The sequence below is a fragment of the Chiloscyllium punctatum genome, chromosome 22 (genome assembly GCF_047496795.1).
Source record: "Chiloscyllium punctatum isolate Juve2018m chromosome 22, sChiPun1.3, whole genome shotgun sequence".
Lineage (NCBI taxonomy): Eukaryota > Metazoa > Chordata > Chondrichthyes > Orectolobiformes > Hemiscylliidae > Chiloscyllium > Chiloscyllium punctatum.
In genome coordinates this window covers 61,595,419-61,612,565 of record NC_092760.1, presented here as the reverse complement: position 1 = coordinate 61,612,565, position 17,147 = coordinate 61,595,419, and the positions used below count along the sequence as shown (strand labels likewise).

Genomic DNA, 17,147 nt, shown 5'->3' with positions numbered 1-17,147 from the left:
AGCCAAGGTATTGTATGATAATCCATGACCAGTGTCATTTAGGAAGACCACAACAAATGCACGGGAGCATTACCAACAGCAAGTTCCCTCCAAGCTATTCATCATTCTGCCTTGGAAATATATCGCTGTTTCTTAGTGTCACAGAGTCAAAATCCTGGGTGCACCTACGTCAAACAAGCTGCAATGGTTCAAAGATGGGCAATAAATGCTGGCCCAGCCAGCAATGTCCACAATAAAAATAAGTACAAATGATTGCATCAATACACTGAAATAAAACCACTTCATTTAAAATTGCAGCAAAATGTCTAATGAGGGGCATAGATAGGATAAATAGACAAAGTCTTTTCCCTGGGGTTGGGGAGTGCAGAACTAGAGGGCATAGGTTTAGGATGGGGGGGGGGAAAGATATAAAAGATATCTAAGGGGCAACTTTTTCACGCAGAGGGTGGTACTTGTATGGAATGAGCTGCCAGAGGATGTGGAGGACGGTACAATTGCAACATTTAAGAGGCATTTGGATGGGTATATGAATAGGAAGGGTTTGGAGGGATATGGGCCAGGTGCTGGCAGGTGGGACTAGATTGGGTTGGGATATCTGGTCAGCATGGATGGGTTGGATCGAAGGGTCTGTTTCTTTTTATGACTCTAAATGACCTTAAAGCAAGTGCTCACACCATTACTGCTTCAGTATTGTGAAAGATGGTGCAAACCACTGCTAAGACACCTCTAATGTAGGACAGTTTTGTTTGGATGTAGAAACGCAGGAATAAGACTGTGCCATAATTCAGTTAAATCAGATCTAATTTGTACCTTGATCAAGTCATTTTGGTTCCCATTACACTTATTTCTCTTGGTTAACAGAAGTCTATCAAGTTTCACTTTTGACGTTTCCAAGTGAACAAATCTAAGTAGCTTTATTCGGTGCCCGAGGAGAAAGACTTCAATGTTAAGGTTTCCATAGCTCTTGCCTTCCATCAGCTCACTGAATCAAATTTCCTGCAAAGTAGTATTTATTGAAGTTTTGGTCTAATGAAATTGTCTAACTTATGTTCTGTTTTAATTAAGCTTCCCTTATACATTCGATCTGTGGAGAGCTTAATTTCTTTACTTTCGTTATTCTAGATTCCCAAGTACCCAAGCATCAGTCTAAGTGGCTTGCAAGTCAAGCTGAGCACTTCTGGGAATTTCCAACAGGCAACAATTACTAATTCCAAACTGAATCCAACAAACATCTTTCTTTAAAAAAATACAAACAGAAAACTGTCAGAATGTGGGCCAAATACAAATTCAACTGGACCAATTCAGGCCTTTGCCCTTCACTTTCCCTGCTAATCCTTAAACTTACCAGAGAATCCAGAGCACGACCCTTCTTTCGGTTGATTCTAAATGACATTAAAACATCCCCAAAGATCTTGAACATCAGTAGTCCACACAGTGAGCTTCCTTATGGATTCCCACACTGCCAACGTAAGAGAAGCTGTGACCTACAAATCTTTTGTACAAAAGAGAATGCCTGGATTGCTGCTGAAGGTCACAACAGACTCTCGACAGTTGGATGGCATAAGTAGTAAATTTTCAGAAGCAATGTCAAGAAGAAATGGGGCAGTTATTGCCATAAAACTGTCTTTAGATTTGATATTTCATAAGAACTAAATGAACGTCCATTTTCTTCTCAGCAGCACTGGTAAGGGAAGCGATACTAGAACTCTGTAGGAGATCATAAACAGAAAGCTGAAACAGCTGCCAGACTGGTTCACCTTAAGAAAACTAAAGCCAAAGTACTTAATTAACTTCCTTGTTTCATGCCATGAATTGTTGTTCTCGCCACTTCCTGTCTCACAACCAATAGAAATCCGCTTACTTGCTTACAACCAATCAAAATATGAACTACAGCTAATTTCTGTTTCGTTGTTTGCTCACTTTTTTATACTGCTATTTACAAAAGAGGAACCTCAGAACTTTGATGCAGTGCATAAGACGTCAGCACAGTTTCATAATAGCAGCATGCCTCAAAGTCTCAAAATTGTGAGTTAAAGCCCCACATCAGATAACCTCAACTGAATTATTAACGTAGCACCAAAAAAAAAGGGAGTATAATCAGAAAGGGGTCAGTAGGTGAGTGGGATGGGGTGAGGGGGAACGACAGGGGAGTGGTAAAAGTTTGGGAGGGTAAGAAGGGAGATATGACAGATGCATTAGTTATAAGTGCAAACTGTAGAAATGCACAGATCAGCAATGACATGACGAGATGGTACACTATGTTACAAAAGTCAATATTTATCACAATCAATATAATCAGCAAATAAATTGTATATAAATCGGTTTTATTTTTCACTGTTGTCTGTGGAATATTTTCGTATGATACTAAATGGATGTTATTTTTCCCCAACTGTATTTCAATAGAAATGGTGCAGGATTAATTACTTTTGCCTTTTAGTTACTGCATTATTAATGCAACAGTAGTATGCATGTATCCAATTTCAGGTATACCAAACAAGTATGAGTTTTTCACAATTTGTTGCACTTCCTTGGATCATATCAGTAATTTAGGTTTGCAATGAAAATGTCATCACAAATCACTTAAATGGAATGCACTCTGGTCATGGCAAGGAAATGTGAGTAAAGAAACCCCACTGCAAACAAACATTGAAGGATAAATCAAGAGAAATACCAAGATTTCTATTACATTCTATTTTCTGCTGATTGAACTGTGTGCTACAAAGTAGAGTGATCCCATAAGTACAGATCAGATTAAGGTTCTATGGTCTTGCCCCATGGCAGTTATAAATGGTGATGGATAATTAAGCAAACATAAGCAGCAGCTCTCTAAACATACTTAACTCCCAGAAGCAGAGTCTAAAACTAGTCGAGGTTGAATCAATCAGCTTCAACTAGACATACTCAGGTGGATAATCCATTGCAACATCCTCCTGAGGTCCCTATCACAGATGCTAGTCTTCAGCCAATTTGATTTATTCCATTTGCTACTAAGAAATGACTGAAGGCACTGGATACTGCAAAAGTTACTACTTCCAGAATTTTGTCAGGGCTTGTAATGAAGACTTGTGCTACAGAATGCACGCAATGAGCACCTCCACCAAGACAGAACCTAACCACCTAATTCCTGACATTTAATGGAACGGACATCGCTGAGACCCCATCAACTATCCCCAATAATTGATTATAAAATTGACCAGAATAATCACAGATACTGTAGCTACTACAGGTCAGAGCCTGGGAACTTTGCACTGAGTAACTGACCCAACATCCCCAAAGGCTGTCCACTACCTATAAGGCACATAAGGTGTATGATGGAAGTTCCAACAGTGCCATCCAGGACAAAGCAATCCACTAGATTGGAACCTCTTCCACCAACTTAAACATTCATTTCCTCCACCATGAGCAAATGGTGACAGCAGTGAACCATCTGCAAGAGACACTGCAGCACTTCACAACTTCTTTTGATAATGCCTTCCCTTCCCATAAACCCTACCACCAGAATGACAAAGACAGTGACATTGGAGCGCATTCTCACACACCTTCATGCCACAGATTAGCCTCACTTGGAACTACAGCATCCATTCAGCAGAGTCAAACTCCAGGACCCCTCACCCAAACAGCACTGTGAGTATACTACGCCAATTGGACTTAGTGATGACTACCATATTCCTGCTCATGTCAGTATAATTTTCTCATAGTCAGTTAAGGATAGACAACAAATGCTAGTTTAGCCACTGAAGGCTACATCCCTGAAGGCTACATCCCATGGATAAGTAATAATACACATAACAATCAGTCACCACTGTTTTTCTAAAAGAAGGTTAAGTGAGAATGTTACCAAGTTTTCAAACGGTTGAAATAGATGCTGCCAGACTAACATTTCCAGAATCTGTAGTACTGTGGTTTTGTATTAATCTAAAAACAAAAGATTATGAGACACATAAATCACCCAATTCTTGACAAGGTATCAAAGTTACCCATCTGCCAGCAAATCCACTCAGAATATCAGATCTATGGCTAACTTGCTCAGGGTTATTGCAGCAAAGGAGAACACCAAGAAACATGTTTATACACAGTGAAATGTTGAGAGATCTGGAATGTACTGCAGCAAAAAATGTCACCATTTTCTGATTACCTTTATACATATGGTAAATCTGAAGGCTGTGAAGTTACTAAAAAATACAAGTGCTTTGAAACTATTAGTTCATTCCTGTTTATCTAGCAAAACGTCAGAACTAATTTTGCTAGATAAACATGAACGAGCATTATATAGTTTAGCACTGTAGGCAGTCCAAAAAAGGTTCACCAAGCGAATTCCTAGTTCGGAGGGATTATCAGAAAAGTTTGAGGTGGTTTGGTTTGTACTCATTGGAGTTTAGAAGAATGAGGGGAGACCTAAAAGAAACTTGAGATTCTGAGGAAGCGTGACAAGATAAATATGCAGAATTTATTTCCTCTTATGGGGGACTCAAGCACCAGAGAGCATATTCACAGAGTTAGGATAAATGAAGAGAAATTTCTGGGGGCAGTGAATCTGTGGAATTCTTTACTACAGTGGTCTGGCGAGGCTAGGTCATTAAGTATATTCAAGGTTGAGATGGATTTACAACCAATAAGGAAATTAAGGGTTATGGAGAAAAGTGCAGTTAAAGATTATCTGATCAAATATGATCTAATTGAAAGGCAGAGAAAACTTGATGGACTGAATTGTCTACTTCAGCTCCTAATTCCTATGGTTCTTTGGTCATAATACCTCACTGAACGAACAGTATGGGATTGAGAAACTTTCCTGGCTCTTATATTGACATAACGGTAGCTAACAAAGGTTTCCAAACCATGTTAGAAATCTTCTACTTATTCAGATTAAGTACATGAAACTCATTTTGTGATATCGTTTTACAGGATGACCATCCAGTGATTTTACTGTAGTCATGTTGTGTGATTCACGTTTAACTTGCCATTAAAGTCACAGCACAGGAACAAACTATTCAACACAGGTGTACTATACTGGCATTTATGCCCTACACTATTGCCCTCAGAACCCCTCTTTATTTCAATCTATCACAATGCCTTTTATGATGAATGGCGTACAATTTATATATTTTGGAATTTAGATTTCAAAATAGAAATGTCAATATTTGGTTATTTCTGCGAAGAGTTAACTTAAAAATGTTTTATTTTTCCCTGGAGCCCTGACTAAACCCAGCATTTATCAAGAACCAGATGACAGCAGACAGTATGGTATTAATGGAAAGATGTTTATGCTGTTGGGTTTACAACAGGTAAGTAAGGCCATTGGCTTAGTTTTCAGTTTAGAAGAATCTAGAACTGAGCAAACTCTTTGTAAACTTCAGTTCATAAGCAAGTTTCGAGTCTCTCCTGGGGTAGTTCAAAACAGTTCAGGAACAAGTCACCTCAGCAGAAGGGTTTAGTTCATGAATCTTCCAAACCAAGAGAATTTGGTTTAAAGTCTGCAAATTATTAGAAACAAGAAATTCAGGCTCTCAGATGTGCAAAAGGCTCATCTTTGCAGACTTACAAATCACTAATCAAATTGTCACCACAGTTCACAGCAAGGAAACTTAAGGAGTCAGGAAACTAGACTTATGAAATCGAAATAATTTTTTTGTACTTATGCTGCAGTAATTGATAGCGACAATCTTCTATATTTAATAATTTGGTTTGATGTCCTCTCCATTTTTTTGTGAAATAAAAATCTGTTAAAGAAAATCTGTAGCATTGTGTGAATTTGCCTTTGTGACTAACCACCCCCACACTTACTAACTAAACAAAAAATAAGCTAGATTTGATTCTGGGATTGGAATTGCTTATTAGTATGAACACCAGGGATGAAGACATTTGCTCCTCCTTCCTCCCTTATGTAACGATCTAGCTTCCCATTAAAACCATCAGTGCCATTTGTTGCAACTATTCTCTGCAGTAGTTTAGAGTCAGAGAGTCATACAGGACCCCTTGGTCCAACTGGACCATGCCAACCACAATCCAAAACTAAACTCGTCCCACCTGCCTGCACTTGGCCAATATCACTCCAAACATTTCTTATTCATGTACTTACCTAAATATATTTTAAACACTAATAATACCCACATCCACTACTTTCTCTGGAGCTTCATTCCACACAAGAACCATTGTGTAAAAAAATCAACCCTCATGTCTTTTTAAATCTTTCTCCTCTAACCATAAAAATATGCTCCTTAGTCTTGAAATCCCCCACCCTAGGGAAAAGATACCAGCTACTCACTTTGTCTATAGCTCTCATGACCTCTACATAGGTCACTCCTTAACCTCCTAGACTCCAGTGGAAAAAAAATCCCAAACTATCCAGCCCCTCTAGTCCTATCCTACTCATATCCTATCCTCAGCATTCCCAAGTAAAAATATTTCTCTGTCCTGTTTTAATTTCTCTATATTCACGATTGTAGTATTAAATGTGATTTAAAAACCAGGATTGTTGCATTGTTTAAAAGCAAATTATCTGGCACTCATTGCAAACACTGTTTACACAGCTACTTGTTCAAGCAGTAGTTAAAACCTCACTACAGACAAGCTGGACCTTGAGGGCTGTGTACAAAGAGAGATCTGGCCTGCAACAAATAGCCAATTGATAACTGTTGAATAGTCCACCCAAAAATTAGAAAAGCCTCCTATCTGCAAACTAAAAGATTGGCTCCCAGGAAGGTGAACAAGTTGGGATGTGAATGCTTGGGTAAAAGCCATCAGTCCTCAGAGGAAAGGAGCTGTTTTTGCTCTGAATAAAAAGCATCTCAAGCCTGATATCTGGTCTATTTAGATTCTTCAGATGTTGCAAGCTGTGACTTTTTGTCAATATGTTGAGACCTTAATAAGCATGAACCAGTCATGAACCACTGCCTCCTGCATATACCTGGAGAAGAAAGATCACTAAGCAGTGCCCTGATTAGCAAACTTATCTCAGCAAACCCTGTGCACAGAGACCATTGAACTGCTTCCCCAATTTATCCCCCCTCCACTGACAGCACCAATTTTTTACAAGTTTGTCTGGGCCTGTGTGCATGAATGTATATATGGGGAATTTTAGGGTGTAGGTTTGCTCGCTGAGCTGGAGGTTTGATATCCAGACGTTTCATTACCTGGCTAGGTAATATCATCAGTGGTGACCTCCAAGTGAAGCGAAGCTGTTGTCTCCTGCTTTCTATTTAAGTTTGTCCTGGATAGAGTTCCTGGGGTTTGTGGTGACATCATTTCCTGTTCGTTTTCTATGGGGTTGATAGATGGTATCTAGATCTATGTGGTTGCTTATGGCATTGTGATTGGAGTGCCAGGCCTCTAGGAATTCTCTGGCATGTCTTTGCTTAGCCTAGCCTAGGGATGAAAGAAACCACCAATTTGACTGGGACAACACATCTAATCTGGGACAGGCTAAGCAAAGAAACACATAGATCTAGATAACATCTATCAACCCCTCAGAAAATGAACAGGAAATGACATCACCACAAACCCTAGGAACCCCATCCAGGACAAACGTATAAATAGAAAGCAGGAGACAACAGCTTCGCTTCACCTGGAGGTCGCCACTGATGATGTTACTTAGCCAGGTAACGAAACGTCTGGATATCAAACCTACAGCTCAGCGAGCAAACCTACACCATAAACCTCAACCTGAGCTACAAACCTTCCAAAAGAATGGGGAATTTTATTAGGTACAAGTTTTTATTAGCAGTGTTATACGCCATCTGTCCATAATTGTTTATCTGTAGTTAGAATCTATTTATTTATAATAAAGAGAAATTCTTGAAAAATATGAAACTTTGATCTATGCTGTCAACTAAGATCTATAAGGTAAACAAATTGGGGAATTCTGTCTACTTCTTAAAATCTTTTAACTTTGTGATGAGGCTGGAATGGCAGTGCTCAATTTACAACTTGCTACCCCAATGAGACACAAAGGTAACAAAGATGTGTGACTAGTATCAGTAACATAGTTGAACGACAACACCAGTTTCTGTACTTTCACAAAGGGAAAAATAGAAGAGACAAATCATAAACATAAACTTAAATTGTGCAGTTGAAACAGGAGATGTCAGATGCTGATGAAGGTCCCACTGGAGAGAATTGGAGAATGTTCTGAGGATGGAAATTAGAAGAGGCGATATACCCATTCTAAGAGGTGGGACATCTCCATTCAGAATGCTGGAAGGGCAAGGGAAATGGATGGAACTTGAAGGAGTTTGTAAGATTTAACTTCAAAAAGGAAACTTTAAAGGAAATACCATGGATTGGATTTTAGCTTTAACAACACCTGAGATACCAGAGGTAAACAGCACAGATTGTAGAAGTAGTACGTAGGGTGGATGATAGCTATGAAGGATTTCTACCTCAAGGCAAGATAACCCCTTTTCCTTTAATCACCAAGCTCATAGCTGTACTAAAAGGATACAGGAGTTATTCAAACTCAAGAATTCAAAGAGGTTATATAATTTTGCAAAACATGCTACCCATGTTGGGTGGCAGGAAAGCCTCAAGATGTAATCAAACCAGAATTTTTGACACCAATGTCCGTTTTTGAAAAACAATTTAGTCGACATGCTGTATGACACTATGACTGAGTGTTGGTAAATCATGTAGGACCATTACTAAAATCAAAAGCATTACAATTATGGATATGAAAAGTCAATTTCCAGAAGCTATTGCTCTATGGACAATTACAGCTAAGGTAGCAGTGGAAAAATTGACGTAGTTTTTGTTTTTATTTGTCATGGACTACTAATTGAGATACAATCTGATCAGGGTTCTAACTTTTTGTCTGTTGTTTTCCAGGAAATCATTAGCAGTTTGCCTATAAAACATCGAATCAATGGCGCATCATCTGCCAACACAGGGAGCTGTGAAGAGATACCATGAAAGACTGCACGCCACACTATATATGACAAACAGGCAGACAACTAGCAATCCGCATCCACAAATACTAATGAGCCACTAACAGCCACGACCAGCTATGCATAGTAGACACACACACACACAGATGACAAAGCCCACAAATTCGACTGGTACATCACAACGATCATAGGGCAAGCCAAAGAATTTCTAGAAGCATGGAATTCATCCACGGACTCCATCAACAATTACAGAGACCTAGACCCCATATACTGGCCACAACGAACAACCCGAACTGGACCAAATAAATTCCAGAAGAGACAGTACAGCAGCGCTTCACAGAAGGCTCCAAAGCACTGAAGATTCACCTAGACAGGGGACAAAATGTCTGCAAATCAACTTCACAGCTCAGTGAATATACCCACAACTATGATAAATATTTCATAGCTAGAAACATAGCAAATCCCAGAGAAAAAAAATTATTTCAGAAAGCTGATAGCTGAAGGATAAAGAAAAATCAGAAATCATAAAATTGCATTGACCCAATTAGTGAGATTTATTTAGGACTTATTAACCAGTGTGCAGGGAGGAATGACCAAAAAGAACATAAATTAAGAATAAATAGCATTCAGAATAAATAGCAGTGAAAGAGGGACTCAATAAAAGAACCACTACAGTACTGCAGCATTAAAACACTACACATTGTCACACCCCAGGTTGGGTTAAAGCACAAGGAAATGCATTCTACACCAACAAAAAAATGAAGAATTAATGGCAGGTATGATAAGTTAATTTAGTGGGAGATTGCAGTTTCTCCCAAGCATAGTAGTAATGAAGTTGGGAGGTTGGGAATTATAGTCAGAGAAATCACTCAAGGATTCTGTTGGCAAACAGTGCTGAGAAAGCCAAGGATCACTTCCTCAAAGCATAATAAAAGGGAAGGATGACTATAAATCAGCAACAAACAAGCCAAACCAATTTCATGATAGAATTTAAAACATTTGAGGACAAATGAAGGAGAATCAGATAACATAACCATTGAGCAAAGAATGATGTGAGAAAGAAAATAAAAATAAAAATTTCTTAAAACAATTGTTAGAACAAAGCAATATAGAATCGATAGCATTCTCAATATATATAATTGAAAGATTTATAATTAACATCTATACTTTAGATGTTTTTGTTTTTATTTGTCATGGACTACTTTATGTCTACAATCTGCAGATACAGTTTCATAACTGCTGCACTACTATTCATGAATACACACAAGGACTATTGCCCATGCAGCATTATACTTTTACGCAATCTACGCTACAAGCATCAAACCTAGGTCAGGTATCCATTATCCGCACATCCTAAAACCAAAATGACCTAAAACTGAAGGTCTATTCAAAAGAGGGCCGAATCAAACTGCTGAGTTCGGGCTCTTTGGAGGAAAAAAAACTGAGCCAAAAGCAGAGGTCTTTTCTTCAGATAGCCAAACTCAGCATGTCTTCCGTTCAGGCCCTATTCAGATCACTATCCCATTTATTTCTGAAACACACACACACACACACTGTCCATTTTAAAATACAACCTTACAAGTTGTTCAGTAAAAAAATTCAATAATTAAGAATTGTGCACTTTATCAGAGGGAGCCCACCTGCCGAGAAGTTGCTTTGAAAACATCAAGTGTCAGCACTAATTCTCTCCCCAACACCCGAAAATAACATTGAAGCCATAATTTGTTTCTTACAGCACAATGTAACATCTGAAAGAACATGTCCTTCTCAACAATGCAATCCTTTCATCTATAATCTAACATACAAATGCATGGTGAAAAGCAAATTAGCATTTGCACCAATGATTTCTACAACTAAATGAGAGACAACTCATGGCTGATAACACCTGCATTTTTGTAAGAACTATGTTCTAATCAACCTGTCCAGTTGTTGTTAAACACCTCTGGTGCAGGTTTGACTTGAACCCAGGCCTCTTGGTTCAGGATTAAGGTACATGACCAGTGCCTCCCAACTTCCACAAGCAAACTCATTGTCAAAATTTCTTCCAAAAACAAGAACCAAAAGAATGAGAGTTCTGAGGAAGGGTCTCTCAACCAGAAATGCTAACTCTGATTTCTCTCCATAGACGCTGCCAGACCTGCTGAGCATTTCCAGCAACTTCTATTTTTGTCTTTGCTCCACATTTACCCTGCTCTGCAGGTCAATTTTATCCTCCAGCATTGTTAAACTGCCTAAATGCGATGCATATGAACACACAGCAAAAATATTTTTAATTTCCAACACAAATCAATGTGGCATACCAAATGAGAACCCTCATTGTGAAGCAGCAGTTAATGGAAAATTAACTGTTTGAGTTACGGTTCAAGAAACTCACTTCATGCTTGTAGTATTCATGTTTATTTCCTGCAGACCATCTGTCATGTGTATTTTTGATAGTGTACTCTACCTTGCCAAAAATCTCAATACCCTTCACCAGCACTATCCTCGCATCCCCTCTACAAACTCTCTTTTTCACTGGCATCTGAGGCGAAGGGGTGTCCTTATACAGGTTTATGAAATCATGAGGGGCATGGATAGGGTAAAGAGACAAGGTCTTTTCCCTGGGGTGGGGGAGACCAGAACTAGAGGGCATAGGTTTAGGGTGAGAGGGGGAAGATATAAAAGCGACCTAAGGGGCAACTTTTTCACACAGAGGGTGGTGCATGTGTGGAATGGGCTGCCGGAGGAAATGGTGGAGGCTAATACAATTGCAACATTTAAAAGGCATCTGGATGGGTACATGAATAGTAAGAGTTTGGAGGGATATGGGCCAGGTGGCAGCAGATGGGACTAGATTGGGTTGGGATATTTGGTCGGCATGGATGGGATGGACTGAAGGGTCTGTTTCCATGCTGTACCTCTCTATGACTTAGATAATTTCTGTGCATTACCTCTTTCTTTTCATCCCAGAGTAAAATGCTTTTAAGTCATCTAAACCAGGGTTTCCCAAAGTGGGGATCTGGAGCCCAACTAGAACTGCAAGTTGAAAAATCACCTGCTCACTTCCCACACCTCACCCTAAATACCAAGGGGCTGAATTCATTTTCAAGCCACAAAATGGAATTAAAGTAGCAAAACATTTGAAAACATTGATCTAAACCTCTCACTCTAGAACTTCAACTTTCAAATCCTTCACCTCTCTGTTTGTGCTTAAGATGCTTTTTAAAACCTAACCATTCAGCCATGCTTTTGAATACCACACCCCACACTTCCTTTTGTGGTTCAGTATAATTTTCTTTTGCCTGAAAACATCTAAATATCTTGGAGTATGTACATACACTGTATTCAAATGAACCCTCAGAAGAGACCTCAGAGATACAGATAGCCCCAACTATCCAAAAGTAGAGCATTCTCAGGAAACTGCTCGTAAGCCGTAAATGGGGTAAAACTAAGGTGCGTGATTATTATGGGAAAGAGTATCGCTGCTTTTCGTAAAAGCAAAAACCCTCTTTGGGTTCACAAAAACAGGTACTAATGTAGGTCTTTCATAAAAGCGAAATTGTGTAAAGCGAATGATGAAAAGCAGGGTTGGCGGTATTCAAATAACTTGCATTTATGTAACACATTTTATGTTCTTGGGATCTCAAGTCATTTCACAGCCAAAAAAAGTAACTTTTAAACAAAAGCAGAAATCGGTGAAATTCAGCAGGTTTGACAGCATCTGTGGCAAGAAAGCAGAGTTAACATTAAGGTTCAGTGAGTACTCAAAGTTCCACAGCATGAGATAAATTGAGCAGATAACCTGTTTTGTTAGTGCTTAGAATAAGTGTTGGCTAGAATGCCAGGAGAGTGCTCTTTCTTTCCTTCCAATAGTACTGATATCATTTACAATACGAGAGCCTCAGTTTAATGTCTCATCTAAAAGCTGGCACTTCCAACAGTACTCCCTGAGCACTACAACAAAGTACCAGCTTGGAATAATGTTTAAGCCTCAAGCCACAACTTTATGACTCAGGCAAGAGAGCACTGCCACAAACCTTAAGGTAGAACCTGAGAAGATAGAGCTTTACAAAAAGGGGATTTGGAATACACCTTCAAAATAAATGATTTTTGGACAAGGAACCAAAGGTTAGTCTTAAAATGTCACTCATAAAAGTTTCACTAATAAATTGATAAAATTGAGAATTGACGTCGAGGTTTTTTTTGTGTTGCGCTGTGGAGGAAAGATCTCTCAACAATTTAATAATTGTGCTTCAACTTAGTAACTCACCTAGAGAAAGCAAAGTAAATACTGAATTTAGAAAAGATAAATGCTTATATGCCAATGCAACAAATTCACAAGAAATTTTCTGAAAAGTTTAATATCATGCAGACCATAACTAACTTTTAGAAGTAAAGGATACATTTGCTCAAAAGCCTGAGGGATTGAAAACTGAGAAAAGCTCCTGAATTACAGACAACTAAATAACTAAGTGCACTTATTGTTACAATAGAGGAAATACAGTGTATAGAATGTGGGAGTTTGTTGCGCTCACAGATAAACGATTAACTAACTTGTTTCCTTTAGTTAAAAATCACAACACCAAGTTATAGTCCAACAGGTTTATTTGGAAGCACTACCTTTCGGAAGCGCTGCTCCTTCATCAGGTGGCTGTGGAGTATAAGATCATAGAACACAGAATTTAAAGCAAAAGTTGACAGCGTGATGTAACTGAAATTATATATTGAAACATATCTGGATTGTTAAGCCTTCATCTTTTAGAATGGACATGTCGGTTTCAGTGCTTTCATATGTAAATTCCAGAACCAAAAGTTCTGGAATAAAAGCACTGAAACAGAGTCCAACATCGGTACATCCAAATCATCACTATCACTGTTTTTATTTTAAAAGAGGTGTTGGTTGAAAGAAATGATACCAGAACTCCTTAAGTACACAGACCTGTCACTTGAAGCTCAGGTTGTTTGTTTACCTATTTGTTTATCAGACTATTTATACATTTTATTCAACCCTATTTTAAGTTTCATGTATTACATTCACTTTATCACAAAGACTGCCTACTTCCACTACATCCATCACATTCCTGATGAAGAGCTTATGCCCGAAACGTCAACTCTCCTGCTCCTTGGATGCTGCCTGACCAGCTGTGCTTTTCCAGCGTGACACTCTGACTACTTCCACCATGTCACCTGTCTCAGTTAGCCTCCGATTATGTCCAGGTGAAACCCTTACCGCGTTTTAAAAACCATTGTTGGTCTTGTCCCTGACAATATCAGCAACCACACATCCAGCCCATTAACCCTTAGGCAATTTTGTTCCGTAATGCTAGAATATTTCTATTTCTAGTATATCTATATCCTCCTCTAGCACAACCACTCTTGGCTGTGAAGTCAACCATCCAAACCCTAAAATTCCAACAAGCTCTACATATTTAAAACTCTGCTTAATACTACCTTTTTGACCAAGTGTTTAGTCGTGTCCAAATACCTCCTTTGGTTTGGTTTCAGCTTTTGCTTGATTATTGTCCTGTGCAGCAATTTGGACAAAGTTTTCTCTATGAGAGAAGCTATTTAAATGGATACTGATATATAAAGCTTCAGTTAGAATTTGTACATTACACAGTACTTTATATATCATCAGTTCATTGTTTATACCAAAATAATATCATGCCAGTACAAAACTGGAGTTTAGTAATGACTGGAACTAGTTTTTACCTAAAAATAGGAGTACACGATCTGTCCCCACAACTTCCGTGATGCACTTCTTCACAATTTCAAAACATATCGCCATGTAAGCAACTAATTTGGCATAGTCATTAATTGAACATAATAGCACATTAAACAATAGCATAGTGTGAAAGAATAAAAATTTACAAGAATGTAGGGAAAGAATGGGATTAAATGAATTGTTCTCAGGAACTTGCACCAACTCAATGGGCTAAACAGTCTCCTTGTGTGTTGCATTGTTCTACTTCAGCGCTTACCCAACACTCGTCCCAAACAAACTACAATGACTGGGAAACATTAACCAGAGGAAGGATTGGGAAGCCTTTTAAAAACTAACACAGGACAACTAAAACAGAATAAGAGGGGAAGATGATGAAATATGAAAGTAACATAGTTAGTAATATAAGAGTATTTTAAAAACATTTAAAAGCTAAGAGTCAGTTAAGAGTGGACATTAGATTGCATGAAAGTGAGGCTGGAGCAGTAGTTACAAGGGACAAAGAAATGGAAGACTAATTGAATAGATACGTTGCATCAGTCTTCAAGTTCCAAGTCACCAGTAGCATACAAGAACTTCAAGAGAGTCAGGGAACAGAGTAGAGTATAATGGCCAATAAGGTGAATATGTCTGGAAGCTGAAAGGTCTGAAACAGATAAATCACCCAGACTGGATTAACCATACCTCGATGTCCTCAAGAGGAGAGCTGAAGAGATTGTGAAGGCACTATTGATGATCCTTCAGGAATCACTAGAATCAAGGAGGGTTCCAGAGGCCTGGAAAATGGCAAATGTAACACCCAGCTTAAGGGAAGCAGAAAACAGGAAATTATTGTCTAAACTTACTAGCCTGACTTTGGTTGTTGGTAAGATTTAAGAGTCCATTAAGGATGAGATTGCATAGTACTTGGAGGTGCAGAGTAAAATAGGGCTGAGTCAGCATGGTTTCATCAATGGGATATAATGCCAAACAAATCTGTTAGAATTGAGGAAGTAATGAGCAAGTCACACAAAGGAAAGCCAACAGATGCAATCTATTTGGATTTCCAGAAGGCCTTTGACAAGGTTGCACAGAAGGCTGCTAAGCAAGCTAAGAATCAATGATGTTAGGGGCAAGGTACTGGTATGGATACAGAACTGGCTCACTGGCAGAAGGCAGAGATTAGGGATAAAGATATCTTTTTCAGAATGGCAGCTGGTGCCTAGTGTGGAGGAACTGTGGGAATTGTTGCTAAGTTTGCAGATGACACTAAAGATAGGTGGAGGGAAACAGTATTGAGAAAGCAAGAGGCAACAGAAGGACTTGGACAGACTAAGTGAGTGGGAAAATGTGGAAATGGTATACAATGTGGGTAAGCGAGAGGTTATGCACTTTGGTAGAAACAATGGATGTGTAGACTATTATCTAAATGGAGAAAGAGATCATAGATCTGAAGCACAACAGGATTCAAGATTTACAAGGTTAACTTGTAGATTCAGTTGACAGGTAGGAAGGCTAATGCAATACTTGCATTCATTTTAAAGGACTCGAAAACAAGAGCAGGGACGTACTCAGAGGTTATATAAAGCAATGATCAGACTACACTTGGAATATTCTGAACAGTTTTGGGCTCTGTTGAAGGAAGGACATGCTAACCATGGCAAGAATAGTCCCATTACAAGAATAATCCCAGCGATGAAGAGCTTCTCATGTGAGTGGTGATTAAGGACTCTGGTTTTGCACTCAATGGAATTTAGAAGGATGAGGGGTAATCTCAAGGAAACTTACAGAATACAGGGAGGCCTGGATAGAGTGAACGTAGTGAGGACGCTTCCCCTAGTGGGAGAGACTAGAACCATAGGGCATAGCCTCCGAGGCAAATGGTGTAGTCGTTGTGTCACTAAATATTAATCTATGAAGCCAGGTAAACTTTAGGGGACCTTGGTTTGAATCCCACATGGATTTTGATGGAATTTGAATTCAACAATAATCTGGAACAGTTTAATGGTGTCTCTGAAACCATGGCCAATTCTTAGAGGTGAAAACCTTTCTGATTTCTCTAATATCCTTCAGGGTAAGGAATCTGCCAATCCTTAGCCTGTCTGGCCTATACGTGACTACACGTGGTTAACTCTTAACGACACACTGGGCAATAAATGCTGGTTCAGCCAGTGACACCCACATCCTTGAATTAATAAAAAAAAGTAAGGGGATGACACTTTAGAACGGAGATGAGGATGAGTTTCTTTAGCCAAGGGTGGGGAATCTGTGAAACTGATTGCACAGAAACTGTGAAGGCCAAGTCATTGAATGTACTCAAGATAGCAAGGGCTTGATTAGCAAGGGAATCAAGGGTATGGGGAGAAGGCAAAAGAACAGGACTGAGAAACATATCAGTCAAGATCAAATGGACGAATAGGCTCAATGGGCCGAATGGCCTAATTCTGCTCCTATATCTTATGATCCTCCATGTCACTTTAATAAAATACAATAAAAGGGTCTCCCACTTGATACAACAGACCTAATTTCAACCAGATATAGAACAGACAATATCCTCTTCACTTCTGCTCAGCAAAAGTATGCAGAGGAAC

The 17,147-nt window shown here is 39.0% G+C and overlaps 1 protein-coding gene across 3 annotated transcripts in view; it reads right to left on the bottom strand.

The window, feature by feature from the left end:
- The window catches only part of usp47 (ubiquitin specific peptidase 47), a 184,091-nt gene that overhangs the window by 140,883 nt on the left and 26,061 nt on the right, over positions 1-17,147 (bottom strand). The window contains exon 1 of one of the 3 annotated variants that reach the window (XM_072592474.1): positions 1,346-1,669. The exons of the other annotated variants lie outside the window; for them this stretch is intronic. Coding sequence (XP_072448575.1) covers positions 1,346-1,420 — 75 coding nt within the window. The 5' untranslated portion in view covers positions 1,421-1,669. Of the gene's footprint in view, positions 1-1,345; positions 1,670-17,147 lie in introns of those variants that run through there. 3 annotated transcript variants of the gene reach the window in all.